Source organism: Perissodus microlepis, chromosome 19 (assembly GCF_051167445.1).
Source record: "Perissodus microlepis isolate ML-2025 ecotype Zambia chromosome 19, ASM5116744v1, whole genome shotgun sequence".
Classification (NCBI taxonomy): Eukaryota; Metazoa; Chordata; class Actinopteri; order Cichliformes; family Cichlidae; genus Perissodus; species Perissodus microlepis.
In genome coordinates this window covers 17,470,430-17,492,586 of record NC_140479.1, presented here as the reverse complement: position 1 = coordinate 17,492,586, position 22,157 = coordinate 17,470,430, and the positions used below count along the sequence as shown (strand labels likewise).

Here is a 22,157-nt window from a genome sequence, read left to right as displayed (position 1 = left end):
GTGCATGTGTTGAAAGGCTGTGATTCATGTAAAACAAAAGGAGATCTCACTCTTGTGTAAAAAAGAAAAAGAAAAAGTGAAGCGAATCCAGCTTAACTGCAAGCTTGGCAGTGAGTCAGATGTGAAACAAACAGAATTTTTTTGGAGGCTTGATCAAGACCTCAGTCTGAAAATAATTGTCACTGCGTGTAAATCTAAGACAGATGGCTGGTATGATGGGAAAGTGAGCTATATGAACTGTGGTTTTAACAAGGAAATTACAGAAACACCTTGACTGGAGAACAAAGATAGACGCCACACTTGATTTAGACCGGCATGACATCACTGTTTGCATATTTATTTCCACATCTTCACATGAATCAAGCGCAAACTCAGACCCGCACTGACGTCAGCTCAACGACTCGTGGCTGAATCATGACTGCGTGCGTGTAGTTTGAAACTGGCAGCAGCTCTGATATGAACACTCAGACTACACAAACCCACACACATCTTTACATACTGGGACAAAAGCTTTGAGCTTGTAGGCAATTATTTCAGTACAGCCAGTGCTACAATAATATTTGTTTCCATCCAGAGTCCCTCCAGAGTAGACCCACGTTAGGCAGGTCTGCCCTCATGAAGAAAATTAACAACATCTGGACGTGGAAATTTCCACCCATTTGACCAAATGGGGGCTTTAAGAAGGTAAAGGGTGAAAAATGAGTGTATGCATGGGAAAACACCCAGTGCGCGTATGAAGAAGCACAAAGGTCCAGTCACCTCTGGGTTCCCCAATGCAAATGCGCACAGACAGAAGTGAAACTGTGTTTCGTATGGAAAATGACCTCATGTTTAACAAACAAGAGTCAGGAGGTGGCAGTCACATATATGCACATACACTTCTTTCTAAAGGTGTCACATGTTTGGGCCAAAGTATTACCACAAGTTCACACGGTCACTGAGACACAGTAAAATTCATGTATTCACACCAACACATACACTTGGCACAGAGCTTGATTAGTTCTCACTGACCAGAACGTAAAAAAAAGAAAAGAAGAAAAGATCAGTTTCACAGACACTAACTGAAAACAACAAATGATAACAGTCTGTTAGCTTCGTCTTCCAGCCTGAAACCAGGAAATGTTACACACAGAACAGACTTTACATCTACCATCATCATGTTCACACAGCATGAATAATACATGGATAAAGCTCAAGTCTAAAATGATTGTGGCACTATATTATGCTTTTAAAAAATAAGCAACTTCAACAACTTCACATTATAATCCCTAAGGGATTAATTAAACTGGAACATGATATAATCACTGTGTATATTCCTAAAGTCAAAGCTGAAATACTCTGGGCTGATGCCATGTTCCCAACCTGCCGTCTCTACTGGCCCACATCCTGATGGCCTGACGAAGACTCCTGGACATCTCCTTCATTGATGCTACAGGTTGCACTGGGTTGTAAAGGCGGGGAGGCTGCTGTTGCTGCACCATTGCTTATTGAAGCTGTTGTATTGAATGTTAGTACCTGGGTAGAAGCAGGAGAAGCATCAGACATCCTGGCCGTCCTGCCGGGTGCTTGGAGCTGATCCGTTTGGTTTGGTGTAGAGACACGATCAATCGCTCGAACAGTAGTTGACTGGCTGTAGATTGGTGAATGGTTGCTGGGTGTCTGTCTGGTGGTGGAGATGATGATGTTGTTATTGTTGTTATTTGTCTGGTGAGTCAGCAGTTCACCGAAAGATGAATCTGCTGTGGTTTTCACAGTTTGGGGTGGTGAGTTTAAAGTCCACGAGTCCTGGTTGAAATCTGGAAGCTGGTGGACGAGCACAGGTAACGGAGTGACGTGATTTACACTGATGGGTTCATTCGCCTCGTGGTTGCTTGCTGATGGCTGACTAACGGGATTACTAATTGCAGACTGCCAGTTATTGGAACAGAAGACAGCTGGAATGCTGCAGAGAAATAAAACCATAAATATAATCCACTCATGTTCAAATCATAAAGTATTCTTTGCAGTCCTGGTTTCTTTAGAAGACCAAATGTCCTGAATATTTTCTACTTTGTACTGAAGTTATTAATCTGCTTGTTAAAACTTCTAATTTATTAAGTTTCAATTAAAAGAAAAACGATACAAAAATATAATGGATTTGACCCAAATCTCACTACAAACTTTTTTTAAGAAATTTTGCAAATAACCTGTTTTAGTCACACTGTAGTTATAAAATAACTCTTAAACACCAAAACTGAAAATAAATGTTTTCTTAGACAGCCATGATTTGGAGATTCATTGTGCTGTATGAAAAATTACAAACCTAAACAGTTCAAGGTATAAATATAATAAAAACAGAAATTTAATCTCACACCAGTAGGCTCATCCTATCTTTTTTCTAGGAAACACTGCAAAAATGAAATCTTGAAACCTTTTATGCAACCTTTCTGCTTTCCTTCACTGGCTTCTAGTGAAATAAATAACATACAGAGCCCTACGTGGCCAGGCTCCTGTATATACAGCTCAGCTACCAAGAACTTATAACCTTAGTTGGCCTCTCTAATCATCTTATCAATGTATCTTAACTGCTCCTTGCTCTTATTTTAAATCCAGAGGGGACCACACTTCTGATGTTGGAGAGCCTAAATTTTGGAACAGTCTTCCTCGCCCTGTCAGGTCAGGCAAAAGAGTCATTTGTTTTAAAAAACTGCTTTTTCTTAAGCTTTGTCCCATTATTTTTGGCCATAGCTTGCATATAATATGTGGAGGAGTGTATGTTGGAATGAATCTAAGACTGTATGCCCGACTGTGTGTCTGTATGCTGGAACATTTACATGTATGGTTTAATTCGAACTGTGAAGTACTTTGAAACTGTGTGTTAAAAAGCGCTATACAAATGAAGCTATTCTTCTTCCTCTTCTGAAGATGGAAATGAGACTACACAGACCTGGCCAGCTGTTTTTGCAACTCCTGAGCATGTTGGTTGCATTGAGCAAAGTAGCTAGCCTGAGCATCCACAAAGTCAGTGAGGCTCCGCATATGGTTGGTCTGTAGAGGTAGATGGCAGGAAAACATATCCAACAAGGTAAAGAGCCACAAGCATTAAATATAAAAAGCAACAGTTCCTTTAAGAAACAGATAGTAAAAATAAAAATAAACACAAATTTGAACTCGTTAAGTGTACGTACATGTGTGTTGCTGAGTCCTTCCACAACAGCTCTTGTGATTTCTGACTGTCGATTGAAAAGACTCTGACAAATCCTCAGCTCCATCTCTGCCTACACATACAAACCCACACACACACACAAACACACACCCCCACACACACATCTGTATGGTTTTTCTCTTATTTTTCTAAAAATGGCTGCCGAAATAATACAACATTTAAAATGAGCTCAAGTCTAAACAAACAGAAAACTACAGAAAAGAAATATTGTCTGTGCTAACAGCAGCTCCATATTCATATCAATTACTGCTGACAGCCTCACTGATATACTGTATGAAGACCATTTCAGATCCTGTGTTCTTTAAACTGATGAGGAACTCACCTGTGAGATTTCCTGAGCCCAGATCTGTTTGCATGAAAGAGACATAAGAAGAAAAATGCCTTATTTGAAGATCGAACACCAATTTCATCTGCGTCTGTTAATATGTACGTCCTACACAGAACTGCTGACCTTTAGCCATTTAACACGCAGGAAGCTGAACATGTAGGAGACATGAGACAAGTAGTCATCTTCCAGTGGGTTGGCATTCAGGTTCTGACAAAAAGACACAAGATACAAGAACTGTAATGTCAAATATCAACATGTTTAGCTTTTAGTCAGAGTTTGACTAACTGAAAAGTATGTAATAATGTAAAAGTGTAACTCACTCTGGCCTCTTGCTCAGCCTCGTGGGCTTTTCTCAGCCTGGCCTTAGTGATATCCAAGTCCAAACGTTTATTCACCAACATCTTGTGTTCATTCTAGGAACAAGCAATCTTGTTTACTTTACAAATAACCTAGAAACTAAATATTATTTCGGCTGACAGCGTAAAATAACCTAATCACTGCTGTGATAATCACAATAAAGGTGCGAGTTTGTGTGTATGTGATACAGAGGCATGTGTTTACCTGTATGGTTTTGTATTCCCCCTCAGTGAAACTCCGCAGGGGAGTGAGAAAGTGAATGTTAGTGCTTTGGACAAACTTCCTCTCTGCCTCGCCAAGCTGCTTCTGAGCCTCTCCACACCTTATCAATGCAGTACCTGAGCAGAGAAACATAAAAATACAACACAGTGACTTTTCAGTATATATTCAACATATACTCATAACACAAAAAAGACAAGAATAAGCAAAGAAATGAACATGTGAAAATAGTTGAGATCCTTCTCGCAGATCAATAAAATGCACGTACTCATTAGCCACTTTATTAGGTATTCCTGCTCAACTGCTTGGTAACCAACCCTGTACTGGCAAACTGCATGTACCTAATAAAATGGCTGGTGAGTGTGTACTCACCATAAGGTGTGTTTGATCCAATCTCCAGCCCGGCCTGAGTCATCTGATCTCCCAGTAACTCAACGGCACGAGGCCGGGGTGGGACGCTCCACTCCAGATGCTGATACAGCCGGTCCTCTAACCGCACTCCTGTGTATCAGAGGTCAAAGGTCATATCAAAATTCAGTGGCTACATTTTCTATACACCATGTGACAATTTTTATCATGTACATTTGTTAAAGGATGCACCTGCGACAATACAATTAATTAAAAATGGTAATAAACAATACACACACAACACCTCTCAAAACATAGTTCATCCCTGTGCTAGATTTGAACTGTAATGCATTGGTTTCATACTTTCTTCCACAAGGAGAAGGTCCTAAAATATTGTTTCATATAATAAATATCATTGTAAAAATGATTTTATAAGAAGACTATGAACCCTTGGAAGATAAATTCAGCGAGACATGACCTGAAAATGTATCCTGGATGCATCTGGCAGCTGAATGTACCTTTTATTTGATAGATTGCAGACCACATCCACTCATAACTCCATTAGAAAACGTAATTGGATTCAAACAGGCTAAAGAATAAGCATCTCTATTCATCCGAACAGGCCAATTGCTACCAAAGTAAACAAGAGACATCAAGGAAGATGTATGCATGTACTGTGGGAGGGCAAAGAGAGCTGAAACGATTGGTCCCAGAGGTAAAGACTCTCAGCTAACTCAGGACCACAACAGTAAGTTGATGGGATTTGATGACTCTGCTTTTATCTGTATGTTGGCAGCTGGAAATTGCTTGATATCATCCCAGATGCATTTTCTTCATAAATATTTACAGTTCATCTAAATGTTTCTCATCTTCATTGTAAATGTCTTTAAAAATACTCCATAGAATACCTTCCTTGGAAGAGGGAAACCATCTCCATTACTCTTAATGAGATGATGTTTTACTTTAAAAGAGTAAATGCTCAGATCTTTTTTCTCACCTTTTATATATTTGGATACAGTGAACAGGTTAGAGTTCAGGATCATAAAAACAGGGCTAATTGTGGCAAAAACAGGACCAACTGTTAGTGAAGTGGGTATGTATACATCTGTAACTGCTCAATGAATCAGGGCAGCTTCATTAAATCAATTCATGTTCTCCTACCGAGGCTTGGCTGCAGTAAAGCCTCAGTCTGGGAGATTATCTGGTCCGTCCACGTCTTGGTGGCGTCCGCCCGTGATAAAAGCTCCTCCAGTCCGGGGTCCAACTCAGTCCTCTCGGCCTGTCCTAGACTCTCTCCAGTGTACTGGAGCGAATTTCAGGGTAACATTGATTAACAAACTGCGCACTTTTCTTTTAGTAAGGGCAGTCACTGATTCAGGGTTGAGATTAAAGCCCAGGAAAAACACATAATAGTTTCCTTTATTATTATTATTATTATTATTATTATTATTATTATTATTACCTGAACAGCGCGGTTGATGAACTGACCAGCATCCACGGCCAACCGAGTCAAATCCATGACAGCGTCCCCAAGGTCGCGTCGTCTCCGGTGGACCAACTGACAATCAGCGGCCAAGCAGGACCGAGGTAACCACGCTATGAAAAGACAGCTAACCAACAACAAGAGGATGACCTCGCCATAGCCTCCCGGCTAACCGCCCCACTTTCTGCTGGCAAGATTACGGTCCGTTAACACCGAGCAGCCGAGCCCAAGAGGACGAAGCAAGTGCAGGCACCTGTGTATGTTGACCGTTTATCCTCCTCCGCATCCTGAGCGCGTCTTCTGTCGAGTTGGATGTCTTTAACATGTGTTTCAGAACCGTGGAAAATAACAGCATCGCATCGGCTATCCAAAACGGTCGGCTTTGACAACAGCAACAGATTACTAGCGATATTAAATATTAGCTAGCGTTTTTGCTTTTTTTCAAAGCTTCACTACAACGATAAATTTTAAATTTCGGATTATTTTGAATACCGACAGGTTTAAATAATATTAAGCTTTTACATAAATTAAACTGGACATTTATAGGTGTCGAAAATTCAGTAAAATTATTAGAATATTAAAAAAAGAAAAGATTTACCTGATAAGAGAGCGCCTTAATCCACACTTCCGGTTCAGATCATTCAAAATAAAAGCATATTCTTATGTATTTATCTTGCTTTCCCACTATAAATATGTAAATAAATAAATACAACCAAGCTCATCCTGATCTAAAAATAGATTAAAGGTTTCTATCCCAAAGCCAGCTGAAACAACAGCCAAGCATTAACAAAAATAAGAAAAGTAATAATTACAAATACAGTGATTTTCTGACTGCCTGAACTCATTAGTAGATAAGAAAAATATTGCTAGCTTAAAAGGAAACTACTGCTATACTCACGCCTTCACCCAGCCTTTTAAGCAGACATTTCTAAGTGGTGATTTCTTTTTATGTAAAAAGAACATGTTGGCTGTAATCAGGAGTGAAGAAGCAGCGGGAGACGGGGATTAAAACAATCAGCTGACAATCTAGCTCTGTGAGTTTAAGGAGGGTTAAGAGATTAGAAGACACACTACGGCACGTTTACCAACTAAATGGCTTTATTACAAGGGAATGTACAACAGTGCTGCGTTTTTCAATGTTTTTCTAGATAACTCGAAACAGAAAAAGGCTCCAGTCAAAAGGGCTTGGATTGCATTGTAATCTTCTGAATTGAGTGCATTTTCTTTCTACAAGTAAGGACCCCATCCTAAATACACCTGACACAGTAGTTTACCATCCATGGCTTCTTGTATGAGGTAATGGACGTGCCCCTCAATTGACAGAGGAAGACCCAACACCTTATTCCTGCAGGTTCTGCTCGATGTCAAACACATGGGTTTTAGCCTGACAGAGAAACGTAAAAAACAAACATTAGGTTTTATTGGACCTGAATGTGCTGTAGTTAACTCAGTTTTCCTCTGGGATTAATAAAGTCTCTCTAATTCAGATTCGCAAGTAAATACAGTTTAAGAGCTAAAAATTCAAGAAACATGCCCACTTTTTTATTAACAATCTCTCCTGTCTCATTGGCACAGTGTGAGGTGTTAGTACTGCAACAGCAATGCTGTGTTTCCTCTGGTGACAGTGAGACAAACGCTGACATCGGCCCTCTCAGTCTGGACCACCAGCGCCCTTCTTTGAAGCATTTATGTACAGGCCAGGTTAATAAAAGCTCTTTTCCCCCATTCTTCTCTAGATGTGTTTCTCAGCTTTTTCAGCCCTAACCTTATTTGTTTATTTTGGTCTGACTGACCTCCATGTGATGTGTGCTTCAGGTGGAGTACCGTTGCCATACTGCTCGCTGGGCTCGCTGTTTTTTTTCACTCTGTAACCAGAGACTGCAGCAGTTGGTGCCACGCCTCTTTGCCATAGTTGCTGAACAGCAAAGGAAGCAGCTGGTAGATGCAGCTCAGAGGTAAGGTAACAGATGATGATCACAAGCATCAGATAGTAGGATCACATCAAAATTCACATAATTTACATTTTTGGGGAAACCTTGTATTTACAAAAAAACTACATTTTCAGAAAAGTCCAGTGAGGGACAACAAAAACTATAAAAGTTGTTTAATGCTCAAAAGCATTAAATAAATACATCTGATGGAACATCACAACACAAATAAGATTTAGTAGCATGATGAAAGATGAGCATCTCAAAAAGTCCCAGTGTTTAATGTTGTTTAAATGCAGATTTAAGTGATTTGCAGTCTTGCTTTTAGTTTTACTTAATACAGCTTTCATAGAAACAGGGTTGCACATTATCAAACGATACTTAGCACTTACTGTACATGTCTGCAATATTTATAGATCGCGATCCCTTATCTGTCCGGCCGGAGAATGGCCTCAGCAACCGCTTCCGTGGACTTTTTGAAAATGCCATAGCAACAGAAACCGGGGCTCGTTGCCCTTTACTTTGGAGGATGTACATCCACCTTCTAGTTGAGACCGGTCATACAAACTCACGTTGATGCTGTTTTCTGCCCTGGAGCACTAAACCTGTTAGGAAGAAAGTAGAGACCTGATCTTGCTTAAATAAGAAAAAGAAATGATGCCTCTGAAAGCGTCAGTATCATTAAAAAAGAAGAAGGAGAATATTAATATGTGCATTTCAGGAATAACGACTAAAATGTCCGCAGTTTACAAATATTGAACATGGAGACAGAAGTGTAGAACAGCTTCTGTGGCTGTGGATACACAAATATCACAGTGATTACATTGTATATGTAAAGTGTGTAAGTTTGAATTTGTAGGTGTCTGAAGGAAAAGTGGATAAAGCCACAGTAATCTTCTACAAGGCCTTACAGAATATCCCCTGGTCCCCTGGTGAGGCACACACATACTGTGAAAGTGATATTTCCCAAAACTCGATTTATAGTTTTGTGCTGAGTCCCTGCAGACTCATCAGGTGCGGTTATACGAGAGAAACTGAGCTAATTAATAACGAACAACAGCTCGTTTTACCAACCAACTGACTTTATACAGGGGTGCTCAGATTTGTAAAAAAGAGGAAATGGCGTTGAAACCTTAACATTAGTGTTTTGAGGACTATGATTTTACTGTTGAGAGGAAGAAACCTGTGAAAGGACTAAGCTCAGGGACGGACAACTGAGAGAGGTGAAGAGAAAACAGGAGCATAACAAGAATCAGTAGCTGATAGCCACTGCTCCTTATCTTTTTTTGGTTACAATTCAGTAAAAAGATAACCTGTATATAAAAGATGAACAGACTATGGATGAGACAGGGTTTAAACTTTTACTGAAACACACTTCTTTGATGGTACATTAGAACAAATAATCACACAGTAGGAGACACTATTTGTTAGATGATTTCATTAAATGTCTCCCTTGAAAAAGAGGTTTTTAATCTCATTGGAATCTTCCTGGTTAAATAAAATAAATAAAAAATAAAGATGGTGCCACTTGATCAATATCCTGCCTTGCTCAGCACATATTTACCAAATTAACCAATTACACTTATCACCCTGCTGTAGTTACCTCTTCTGCAAACTAAATCAGTATGTATGTATACTGGTACATACAATTCAGCTGTTCCCCGATCAGCTGAGGGGTTTGTAGACCTGTTGACAGAGAAAGAAGTGAGTGTGCGACTGCCTTTAGAAGAACTGGACATACTGCTAGAAGACTGAGCACACACCATCTTAAATCAAGTGTGTGTGTGTTCGTATTGGCAAACTTGATGGAAAGAAAAGGACAAGCACAAAGGCATACTCGACAAACTCAACACATGTACAGCTGCGGTACTGAACTGCTGCAGTAATTTGAGCAAAGGACTGCTTTTTGTTTGGTTTTCTGTATACAGTCACAAAAATGTTTTAATTTCCACAGCAAACCACTAAAGCTAAAAAAGATTAATAAAGATTGATTTATGTGACATTACTTTTTTTATAGATAAAATTGGCAGTGGTTATTCTGGAAGTTGTTACAGTCCTAACTTATTAAGAAAAACTGTGGAAGTGATGAAGGAAAAAGCTGCCACTCAGCATATTGCCACGTTACAAAAATGTGAAATTTGTGTCACCTCTTAAAGAATTTTTAACATAGTTTTTTTAATATATATAATATTTAAAGTAAGGATTATAGTCTATTGTGTTTGTTAAAACAGCAAAACATCTGCTGCACTCCGGAGTAAATAAGGAAAAAACTTGCAGGATAAAAAAAAAAAAGACGACCTCTGCTGTGTTTCATACGGAGCCCCGCAGGGCACATGGGAGAAGAAAAAAAAAATTAAGACGGGCTTTTGCGAGATCTCGCAAAACTAACTCGGGATCTCGCAAAAGTCCGTCTTAATTTTTTTCTCCCATGTCCCCTGCGGAGCTCCGTAGTTTCAGAGTAACTCGCGTACCGTATTAAGGCAAAAAAAAAAAAGATCAACAAAATTCAAAGTGCGGCTGGCTTGACCGCGGCTGCACTCGAGAGCTCACTGCACCATAGTTTCTCATTCTCAGAAAATGGACTTCATTGTCAGTTGTAGATTTATTTGCGCGATGATCTGCCGAGATTATGACCTCTTGGTTGTGGAACGGTTCGTGACGCACCCTTTATGACGTGTCTGGAACTCGGGTGCTTTTGCGCATGCGTGAATATTCGTGCATTCGAACAAGTGCCGTTACAGAAGAAGTCTTTGATCTGCCTTTGATCCGGGATAGTCCTCAAATATGACCCAAGCTTCCAGAGTTTATACACGTGAAACGTTCCCCACTCTTTCAAATCAGAAAGTTTAGCATTTCAGGAAGATTTTAACAGAGGGAATCCTTGTGGAACAACAATGTCTTATAATTTTCAAATTCCTCCGGTCCTATCACCAGATGAGCTGTTACCGACTATCAATAATGCCTTCAACAAGCTCTCTGACGAACAGTGGATCTTAATAGAAAATGGACTTTTGGATTCTGATGTTCAAGCAGTTTTGGCCGATATGATTTCTGAAATCATACAGATCGCCACAGCCAAAATCTTGAGACTTGCGCTTCCCGCCATTCAGCGTGGTGCATCTACGGATTTAGAAAAAAATCCATTTCTTGGTGACTCCATCTTAGTCACTTTTGCTAAAGCGCTCAGCATCCCTGAGCAGGACTGTGTGAGTGCTACACAGCTGACAAAGATGATTGAGAGGGAGATTTCAGATAAGGTAAAGTTGATTGCCACCGTGGTCAGGCAGAGCAATTTACCGCTAAACCCTGCTGTTTACATCAGCGGAAGAATTCCCAATATTGGAAGACTCCATGTCATGGTTCATCTTGCTCTCTCATGCTTGAAATTATACGCAATAAAACGGCGAAGCTCACGCATTAGAACGGTAAGCGATTCAAGTCAATCTGAATCCAGCACAGACAGCAGTGAATCCAGCACAGACAGCAGTGAGTCCGGCACAGACAGCAGTGAGTCCGGCATCTCACGCGAATTGGCCATCAGGGAGGTTAGGGATATTCTGACCAGATATAGTCGAGAATCATATTCTGCAGATGATGAATTATCAGATGACGAGGAAGATATAGAAACTGAGTCACCTGCTAAAATAGAGCAACTTTCAGAAAAGAAAGAAAGTTCAGAAAGTGGGGAATGTGCAGAAGCTGAAAGGCAGGCAGAACGTTTGGAACCTGATGCCGCAGTAGAAAAATTTGCAGCTGACATTGTCAATATTATATTTGACAATCTCCCTTCTTCTGACACTGATTCTTCTTCCCACAGTGAGAAATGTATCTCACCCAAATCTGGATTTATGGGAGCCATCTTCGATAAAGTGAGAGAGTTTTTCAACTCACGTGCTCCTTGCGCACCAGAAAAATCCCGCAAACACCATTTTTTCAAGTTCGCACAAAAACATTATGAAAAGATGAAAGAGGGGCTGAAAAACACAGTGGAGGAGAGCAAAAAACATTTGATTAGTCTGTTAAACCTAAGCCACTCCCCTGAAACTGAGGGAATGGGTTCCCTTTCAAGAAGCTCATTTACTCTGGAAACCATGGTAAAATGTTCTACTCCAGCTAACTTTAATGTCATCAGATCTGAAATTATTGACATATACAACAAGTTAACAAAACAGGAAGAACATTATATTATCCAAAAAATCCTTGAGAACATTAGAATAAGCGAGAACATCAAAAATTTCTCAAGGGAATTAACAGAGAAACTGTACGACCATTTAATGACAAGTCGTATATACCAAATTCCCAATACTTGTATGGGTAGAAGTCTATCAGACTCTGTTATCTCCAGTACACCACAGACAGTAGCTGAATCAAGAGTTTCCTTTTCTCCCGAAGTCCTCTATGTAATCATAGAAGACGCAGTTGCAAAGTTTTTGCAAAAGATTCTGCTCTTGGTTGATGATGAAGCAATTGATGTAATTATTCAGAGCGAAAAAGTGTCCGATGCTATTAAAGATATCCAAAACTTCCTTGCAACAGCACAGACACGGGCAAAAGATACAGAGTCAGACTCTTCTCAAAAAAGTGGCAGAGAATCTAGAACACCCTGTCATTCTAGACCAGCATCTCCAGAAAGACAGGCCAAGTCTCCAGAGAAATGCTCAACATCCTCTCGTTTAAGTTCAACACCTGTTCCCGAGAGGAGGGAGGAAGAACTGCCTGAAAAATCAGAGGCCAAATTCTCCAAAAAGGATGAGGAGGAACTGTCTGAAAAGTCAGAGGACAGAGTTTCTGAGGACAAACCCTCAGAAAACGTAGAGGAAAAGCTCTCAGAAGCGTCAGTGTCATCTGCTCAAGTGGAGGAAGTATCCCAAAACCTTGTTTACTTTGTTTTAATTGGACTTCTCGAGAAGTCCAAAAGCAGGCGAAAAGGCCGTCTCACTCCTCCAGATGGCGTAACACTAGCTGACATCATTGAGCGTCTCAAAAACTTGGTGCAACCAGAAATCAGCAGCGCGGAGTCTACAACACGTCTGGAAAATGACGTGAGAGGATTGACCAAAAAACTGGTTAAAGGACTCATCAAGGAGTTTGGCTCCCCAGAAAAGATCATGGATGCTGCTTTGGCATGTGATAGTTCATTTGACGAGGCTATTTTGAGGCTCTTGAAAATCCATTTGCGTGTCCCCACAAGTTATCGACAAAAGTCCAGAGTTGCCAGGTTCTTTTCAGCATTGAAGAAAGCTTTAATGAAACCCTTCAGATGCTGTTTTATGGGCAGCGATGACTAAAGACCTTGACTTTTCCACTGCCTTGCTTCTCGCAAAATCTTGAAGCAGAAATGATCCAAAAACGGTCAATCATAGTGTCAAATCAAATTCCTTTATAGTTTTCCTAAAAAACTATTATATTTTCATTGTGTCTCCTTTTTGTTTTCCATCGAGTCCAGCCGGCCGCAGCAGATGGCTGCCCCTACATGAGCCTGGTTCTGCTGGAGGTTTCTGCTTTTTATGGCAGTTTTTCCTCCCCACTGTCGCCTTGTGCTTGCTCATAAGGGATCATTTGATTGCTGGAATTTTCTAAAACTGGTGTTTTGAACTTTAAGATAGAGGTCCTGCAGGCCCTCCACCTTAAATTTCAAAACACCTCCAGGAGACTTTGTAGTTAATTGGCATTACAATGAAATAAAAAAAAAAATCCAAATTAAAAACACGTTGACTTTTGTTGTCTGTTCTTGATGTTAACCACGAAAGAAAAAAGTGTTGCATGTGTGTACTCTGGTCATCAGTACTGGTATTTTAATGTATTAGAGTAGAATTTGATATAGGGTTAGAGTCTGTTGACAGTTTATCCTCCTCACAATCCCGAGCGCTTCTTCTGTCGAGCTGGGTGTCTTTAATAGGAGTTTCCAGAACCGTGGAAAATAACAGCATCGTCGAGCTAAACCGGTCGTCTCTGACAACAGCAACAGATTACAAGTGATAATAAATATTATCACAAATACACTTCCATTTCAGATTATTCAGAATAAAAGTATATTCTCATGCAATTATCTTGGAAAGTGTTTTCCCACTAAAAATATGCAAATACATAAATACAACCAAGTTCATCCTGATCTATCCCAAAGCCAGCTGCAACAACAACCAAGCATTAACAAAAAAGAAGAAAAGTAATAATTACAAATACAGTGATTTTCTGACTACCTGAACTCATTACTAGATAAGAAAAATATTGCTAGCCAAAAACAAACTACTACCTACTTCTTACTCACACCTTCACCCAGTCCACTTTCAGCTTTTTAAGCAGACATTTAATTCTAAGTGGTGCTTTTATGTAAAAAGTTGGGCCAGTTGGCTGTAATCAGGAGTGAAGAAGCAGCAGGAGACAGGGGATTAAAACAATCAGCTGACAAGCCTGTCTAGCTCTGAGAGTTTGAGGGTTAAGAGATTAGAAGATACACACTACAGCACATTTAACCAACAAAATAGTTTATTATAAGGGAATGTACAACAGTGCTGCATTTTCAATGTTTTCAAAACGGAAAAAGGCTCAGGAACAAACAGTCAAAAGTGCTTGGATTGCATTATAATCTTCTGAATTGAGTGCTTTTTCTTTCTACAAGTAAGGACCCCAGCCTAAATACATCTGACACAGTAGTTTATCATCCGTGGCTTCTTGTATGAGGTAATGGACGTGGCCCTCAATTGACAGAGGAAGACCCAGCACTTTATTCCTGCTCTTAATCACTCCCTGCAGGCGCTGCTCAATGTCACACACGTGGGTTTTAGCCTAGCAGAGAAATGTAAAGAACAAACATTATTAGGTTTTATTGAACCTGAATGTGCTGTATTTAGCCCAGTTTTCCTCTGGGATTAATAAAGTCTCTCTGGTTTAGATTTGCAAGTAAATATAATTTAAGAGGTAAAAATTCAAGAAACATGCCCACCTTTTCATTAACAATCTCTCCTGTCTCATTGGCCTGAGCTTTTGATAGTCCTTTGGCTTGTTTGCTCCACTCCACCAGTGGGTCATGAAGGAAGGTCTTAAGCACGCTTGCAGGAAAAATTAAAAACAGAGACACATTTCTAATATTTATGAATGGTTGAATTTGACATTAATACTTTTTATGTGAATGTACCTCATGAGTGGCTCTCTCTGGTCTCTCATTAGTCTTATCGTAACCTCACAGGCTTGCCTAAAGAGGCCCTCGATGCCCATGGGCCCCATAGCATGCACCATGTTTCGCGTCAGACGAAAGGGAACAACCTCTGGCACGTCAAATGTCTCCCCCTAGTGGAAAAGGAGAGAAAAGCACAGGCAAACTTAAAAGCAACAACATGCACTGGTGTTAAGGATACATATAATAAATAATAAATATATGAATATTCCTAAGTAATATTTTTTATTGAATCTAAGGCAAAAAAAAAACCTTGTTAAAGAGGCAGTTGAAGTCTACATGAACACATTCTCCAGTGAAGGAATCAAAGAGGATGTTTTCTCCGTGGCGATCTCCCAGACCCAGGATGTAGCCCACCATGGACATCACAGCAGTGGAGCGGCAGTATGCTGAACGACTGCTGTACCTGTAAACACACAAATACTCCAAAGATTTATTCTTGGATTTAAGTTAAACTTAAAGCAGATTTTTGAAAAATTCTGAATTGAAATAACTTCTTTCAAATGTGGTCAAGATGTTAAATGAAAATGACTAACATTTCTGGTAAAGCAGTGACTTCCAGGAGTATAATTATAGCAGTGTTGTAGTGAAAGTCATACCATGATGTGGGGTCAGGAAAGGTCCGGAGGAACCATTCATAGAAGACAGGGGGGTGTCGAGCACACAGCACCTCCTTGTGGATGCGCAGTTTTTCCTCAAAGGGAGCTGTCTTGGGAAGAATAAGCTTCCTGAGCTCTTTACCTGATAGGTAGATACCTTAAAAACACAGAAAAGGTGAACAACTTAATTACTTCCCAACATTTACTTAAAAAAAAAGAAAAGGTTTTTGATTGTAGGTGTTATAAGAAGGGATACCTCTCTCTTTGTACAGCTTTGTGAGAATGTGCCGCAGCCCGGCAGTGTTGTTAACCCATTCGATGATGCCACACTCCTCATTGAGGGGAATCACAGCATAAGTCCGGATGTGTAGCTCCCTCCGTCTGGACTCAGCATCTTTACGGAGGCACTACACAAACACACAGTACAAACAAGCACATATAAATGCTGTTCTTCTCACATTTTCTCAAGTATTGTCATGTAAGTTGCACACATATTGATTGATTTAGTACAGCTCTGCTACATAATGAGCTCCTATACTGCAAAAAAAAAAAAAAAAAAGGTTCAGTTTTTATTCACATTATGAGAAGAGGCTAATATTTCATTTTAACTTTGAGGCCAGAACAACACATAAAATAAGATTGAACCTCTAAAAGTTAGTAAGTTTGTTTATTCTGACCTAACATGCAAGTCCCTCTATGGCCAGAACTCACTATATATCCATTTAGTTTGAATGAAATCTCCCAGATACCTTATTGATGAGACAGTTGAACTCCATGAGTCTGCAGTCCTTCCTCAGGTCATCTTTAGGTTTACACATCATGGTGTAACCCCGACCATCCGAACCCTTCAGGCTTATCTTCTTTGGCTTCTGCAAAGAGGCCAGGATCTCCACCTACACAAACAAGATTATTTTCTGTAACTGTCATCAACTCCTGCTGAATGTTAAACATACGGTGGCGGCTGGTCAGAATAGTTAACACCCTCTTTCTCTTACACTGTCTTCAAAACCATCCAGGTATGCCCAGTGTCCAGGAAAAGCATCATGCTGTGTGTTTTCCCCGCCTGTGGAGGGCAGCGTTGGGATGAGGACAGACTGCAGAGGGATCAGGATCTGACTGAATGTCGGCTCCTCCACCAAACGTTTTAGCTGCTTGAAGTGAATGCTCATACTGAGGGTGGTGCTGTTACCATTCACGTGTAAGACACATATAGAAACATCTCTACTCCTGCCTAAAGATGATTTAAGGATTGAGAAGTCATAGACTATTGAAGTGTATTTGTGCATGGGCGTGTATACCGGTTTATTACAAAGCTCCAAAAGCTTGTCTGTCAGTCTGTTGGCATCTCCAATGAATTTTTCCAGGGACTGTTTAAGACTGACGGCTTTCTTAAGGATCTGATTACAGCGATTCATGCGCATGGGGTAGGATGACTGGAAAGAAAAGAAAAGCAGACATAAATAAATGCTGTATTTTGGACGCAGAAGCAGTTGATTACGAAAACTAACAGAGAAATTGTAATTTTGATTTGAACTGATCTGCTAAATAACATTTCAAATTTAAAAAAAACAACGCCACATAAACAGACTTGCAAATGTTAAACTTTATAGTCACCCCTCATTTGTTTATATTTTGCTTCCAAAGACCCAGACCTTCTAGTAATTTCTTAAAGTGGTCTTGAGCAATAGTTCCCAGGCTTTCTGGAGGGATTTCAAAGGGCTTGTTTGGACAGTGGCTACTACATAAGTGGATGACAAAAGAAGAGATGCATTTATTATCTGTTATGGAAGGCAGCCAACATCCGAGGAAAAGCTTTGAATGTCCTCCAAGAAGCCTGGAGAACTATTCCTGAATATTCCTAATCCTACCTAATGAAATGACAAAACAACTTGCCTAAGAGAGTTCAGGCTGTGTTGAAGAATAAAAGTGGTCATATCAAATACTGACTTTCAAGCTCATTAGAATTACAAAGGCTATATTTCCATGTTTATAGAAATCACCATCAACCTTAAATGAGGGGTGGCTCATTTCTCTCACCTTGGACACCGCAGTCATTAGCCACATAGCTTGCTGGGGGTATGTGAGGAACACTTTGGCCACAATGGTCATGAGGACATTGAAGACCTCATCGCTGGAGTGACACACCCTGGAGATCAGCTGGGAAAATGCGGTCAGAAACTGGTACGGCGCCAGCTTAGCACAGTGCTCGCTCACTACTGTGTTGATTTTACTCAGCTCCTGTCGCATCTGTCTGTCTGCTCGCCCAGCTGAGGTGAAGGAATAGGTATAATATCAAGTGTTAATGAAAAGCCAATGAAATGCTAAAAATAAATAGCTAGAAAGCAGTTTGCAAATTAATTAGACTGAAACTAGAAATATCTCCATGCCCTGTGTGATTTGCCCACCTTTCTCACATTCACACACTTTAGCTCCAAAGTCCAGCCAAAGAGACAGCATGCGAGGCATGGCCTGGTAGATATACTGGTTTCCAAACTGCAGAGCACTAGGAGGGAGAAAGTTGATAAGTGTGTTGTTTGATGAAGAAATTAACAGCTGTGAAGTAGCTAATAAAAGCTCTGATTCCTCTCTGCCCCGTCGAGCTGCTTCTGAGCCTCTCCACACCTTATCAATGCAGTACCTGAGCAGAGAAACATAAAAATACAACACAGTGACTTTTCAGTATATATTCAACATATACTCATAACACAAAAAAGACAAGAATAAGCAAAGAAATGAACATGTGAAAATAGTTGAGATCCTTCTCGCAGATCAATAAAATGCACGTACTCATTAGCCACTTTATTAGGTATTCCTGCTCAACTGCTTGGTAACCAACCCTGTACTGGCAAACTGCATGTACCTAATAAAATGGCTGGTGAGTGTGTACTCACCATAAGGTGTGTTTGATCCAATCTCCAGCCCGGCCTGAGTCATCTGATCTCCCAGTAACTCAACGGCACGAGGCCGGGGTGGGACGCTCCACTCCAGATGCTGATACAGCCGGTCCTCTAACCGCACTCCTGTGTATCAGAGGTCAAAGGTCATATCAAAATTCAGTGGCTACATTTTCTATACACCATGTGACAATTTTTATCATGTACATTTGTTAAAGGATGCACCTGCGACAATACAATTAATTAAAAATGGTAATAAACAATACACACACAACACCTCTCAAAACATAGTTCATCCCTGTGCTAGATTTAAAGTGTAATGCATTGGTTTCATACTTTCTTCCACAAGGAGAAGGTCCTAAAATATTGTTTCATATAATAAATATCATTGTAAAAATGATTTTACAAGAAGACTATAAACCCTTGGAAGATAAATTCAGCGAGACATGACCTGAAAATGTATCCTGGATGCATCTGGCAGCTGAATGTACCTTTTATTTGATAGATTGCAGACCACATCCACTCATAACTCCATTAGAAAACGTAATTGGATTCAAACAGGCTAAAGAATAAGCATCTCTATTCATCCGAACAGGCCAATTGCTACCAAAGTAAACAAGAGACATCAAGGAAGATGTATGCATGTACTGTGGGAGGGCAAAGAGAGCTGAAACGATTGGTCCCAGAGGTAAAGACTCTCAGCTAACTCAGGACCACAACAGTAAGTTGATGGGATTTGATGACTCTGCTTTTATCTGTATGTTGGCAGCTGGAAATTGCTTGATATCATCTTAGATGCATTTTCTTCATAAATATTTACAGTTCATCTAAATGTTTCTCATCTTCATTGTAAATGTCTTTAAAAATACTCCATAGAATACCTTCCTTGGAAGAGGGAAACCATCTCCATTACTCTTAATGAGATGATGTTTTACTTTAAAAAAAAAACGACCTCTGCTGTGTTTCATACGGAGCCCCGCAGGGGACATGGGAGAAGAAAAAAAATTAAGACGGGCTTTTGCGAGATCTCGCAAAAGTCCGTCTTAATTTTTTTCTCCCATGTCCCCTGCGGAGCTCCGTAGTTTCAGAGTAACTCGCGTACCGTATTAAGGCAAAAAAAAAAAAAGATCAACAAAATTCAAAGTGCGGCTGGCTTGACCGCGGCTGCACTCGAGAGCTAACTGCACCATAGTTTCTCATTCTCAGAAAATGGACTTCATTGTCAGTTGTAGATTTATTTGCGCGATGATCTGCCGAGATTATGACCTCTTGGTTGTGGAACGGTTCGTGACGCCATGCGCACCCTTTATGACGTGCCTGGAACTCGGGTGCTTTTGCGCATGCGTGAATATTCGTGCATTCGAACAAGTGCCGTTACAGAAGAAGTCTTTGATCTGCCTTTGATCCGGGATAGTCCTCAAATATGACCCAAGCTTCCAGAGTTTATACACGTGAAACGTTCCCCACTCTTTCAAATCAGAAAGTTTAGCATTTCAGGAAGATTTTAACAGAGGGAATCCTTGTGGAACAACAATGTCTTATAATTTTCAAATTCCTCCGGTCCTATCACCAGATGAGCTGTTACCGACTATCAATAATGCCTTCAACAAGCTCTCTGACGAACAGTGGATCTTAATAGAAAATGGACTTTTGGATTCTGATGTTCAAGCAGTTTTGGCCGATATGATTTCTGAAATCATACAGATCGCCACAGCCAAAATCTTGAGACTTGCGCTTCCCGCCATTCAGCGTGGTGCATCTACGGATTTAGAAAAAAATCCATTTCTTGGTGACTCCATCTTAGTCACTTTTGCTAAAGCGCTCAGCATCCCTGAGCAGGACTGTGTGAGTGCTACACAGCTGACAAAGATGATTGAGAGGGAGATTTCAGATAAGGTAAAGTCGATTGCCACCGTGGTCAGGCAGAGCAATTTACCGCTAAACCCTGCTGTTTACATCAGCGGAAGAATTCCCAATATTGGAAGACTCCATGTCATGGTTCATCTTGCTCTCTCATGCTTGAAATTATACGCAATAAAACGGCGAAGCTCACGCATTAGAACGGTAAGCGATTCAAGTCAATCTGAATCCAGCACAGACAGCAGTGAATCCAGCACAGACAGCAGTGAGTCCGGCACAGACAGCAGTGAGTCCGGCATCTCACGCGAATTGGCCATCAGGGAGGTTAGGGATATTCTGACCAGATATAGTCGAGAATCATATTCTGCAGATGATGAATTATCAGATGACGACGAAGATATAGAAACTGAGTCACCTGCTAAAACAGAGCAACTTTCAGAAAAGAAAGAAAGTTCAGAAAGTGGGGAATGTGCAGAAGCTGAAAGGCAGGCAGAACGTTTGGAACCTGATGCCGCAGTAGAAAAATTTGCAGCTGACATTGTCAATATTATATTTGACAATCTCCCTTCTTCTGACACTGATTCTTCTTCCCACAGTGAGAAATGTATCTCACCCAAATCTGGATTTATGGGAGCCATCTTCGATAAAGTGAGAGAGTTTTTCAACTCACGTGCTCCTTGCGCACCAGAAAAATCCCGCAAACACCATTTTTTCAAGTTCGCACAAAAACATTATGAAAAGATGAAAGAGGGGCTGAAAAACACAGTGGAGGAGAGCAAAAAACATTTGATTAGTCTGTTAAACCTAAGCCACTCCCCTGAAACTGAGGGAATGAGTTCCCCTTCAAGAAGCTCATTTACTCTGGAAACCATGGTAAAATGTTCTACTCCAGCTAACTTTAATGTCATCAGATCTGAAATTATTGACATATACAACAAGTTAACAAAACAGGAAGAACATTATATTATCCAAAAAATCCTTGAGAACATTAGAATAAGCGAGAACATCAAAAATTTCTCAAGGGAATTAACAGAGAAACTGTACGACCATTTAATGACAAGTCGTATATACCAAATTCCCAATACTTGTATGGGTAGAAGTCTATCAGACTCTGTTATCTCCAGTACACCACAGACAGTAGCTGAATCAAGAGTTTCCTTTTCTCCCGAAGTCCTCTATGTAATCATAGAAGACGCAGTTGCAAAGTTTTTGCAAAAGATTCTGCTCTTGGTTGATGATGAAGCAATTGATGTAATTATTCAGAGCGAAAAAGTGTCCGATGCTATTAAAGATATCCAAAACTTCCTTGCAACAGCACAGACACGGGCAAAAGATACAGAGTCAGACTCTTCTCAAAAAAGTGGCAGAGAATCTAGAACACCCTGTCATTCTAGACCAGCATCTCCAGAAAGACAGGCCAAGTCTCCAGAGAAATGCTCAACATCCTCTCGTTTAAGTTCAACACCTGTTCCCGAGAGGAGGGAGGAAGAACTGCCTGAAAAATCAGAGGCCAAATTCTCCAAAAAGGATGAGGAGGAACTGTCTGACAAGTCAGAGGACAGATTCTCCAAAGAACATGAGGACATACCCTCTGAGAAGTCTGAGGAGAAACCCTCCACAGATGAGAAACTGTCTGAAAAGTCAGAGGACAGAGTTTCTGAGGACAAACCCTCAGAAAACGTAGAGGAAAAGCTCTCAGAAGCGTCAGTGTCATCTGCTCAAGTGGAGGAAGTATCCCAAAACCTTGTTTACTTTGTTTTAA

General features: G+C 40.4%; 2 protein-coding genes across 3 annotated transcripts; both read right to left on the bottom strand.

The window, feature by feature from the left end:
• Positions 1 to 304: 304 nt before the first annotated feature.
• LOC146365789 (endophilin-B1-like) lies at positions 305 to 6,638 on the bottom strand. Of its 2 annotated transcripts, XM_084914080.1 has the most exons (11): positions 6,539 to 6,638; positions 5,920 to 6,240; positions 5,619 to 5,760; positions 4,482 to 4,610; positions 4,095 to 4,228; positions 3,854 to 3,946; positions 3,657 to 3,740; positions 3,528 to 3,551; positions 3,168 to 3,257; positions 2,927 to 3,027; positions 305 to 1,942 (listed from the first exon to the last, which is right to left on the bottom strand). In XM_084914080.1, exons 2-11 carry the CDS (start codon positions 5,974 to 5,976, stop codon positions 1,372 to 1,374), a joined length of 1,425 nt encoding a protein of 474 aa, XP_084770206.1. In that variant the 5' UTR covers positions 5,977 to 6,240; positions 6,539 to 6,638; the 3' UTR covers positions 305 to 1,371. The 2 variants fall into 2 exon arrangements, with proteins under 2 accessions (XP_084770206.1, XP_084770205.1); XM_084914079.1 differs by lacking the exon at positions 6,539 to 6,638 and having other exon boundaries at positions 5,920 to 6,532.
• A 7,729-nt stretch (positions 6,639 to 14,367) lies between these two features.
• Positions 14,368 to 16,831, bottom strand: LOC146365788 (serine/threonine-protein kinase ATR-like). Its single transcript, XM_084914082.1, has 8 exons — positions 16,637 to 16,831; positions 16,391 to 16,534; positions 15,898 to 16,048; positions 15,642 to 15,798; positions 15,295 to 15,448; positions 15,004 to 15,155; positions 14,812 to 14,917; positions 14,368 to 14,654 (listed from the first exon to the last, which is right to left on the bottom strand). Exons 1-8 carry the CDS (start codon positions 16,808 to 16,810, stop codon positions 14,481 to 14,483), a joined length of 1,212 nt encoding a protein of 403 aa, XP_084770208.1. The 5' UTR covers positions 16,811 to 16,831; the 3' UTR covers positions 14,368 to 14,480.
• Positions 16,832 to 22,157: the final 5,326 nt, after the last annotated feature.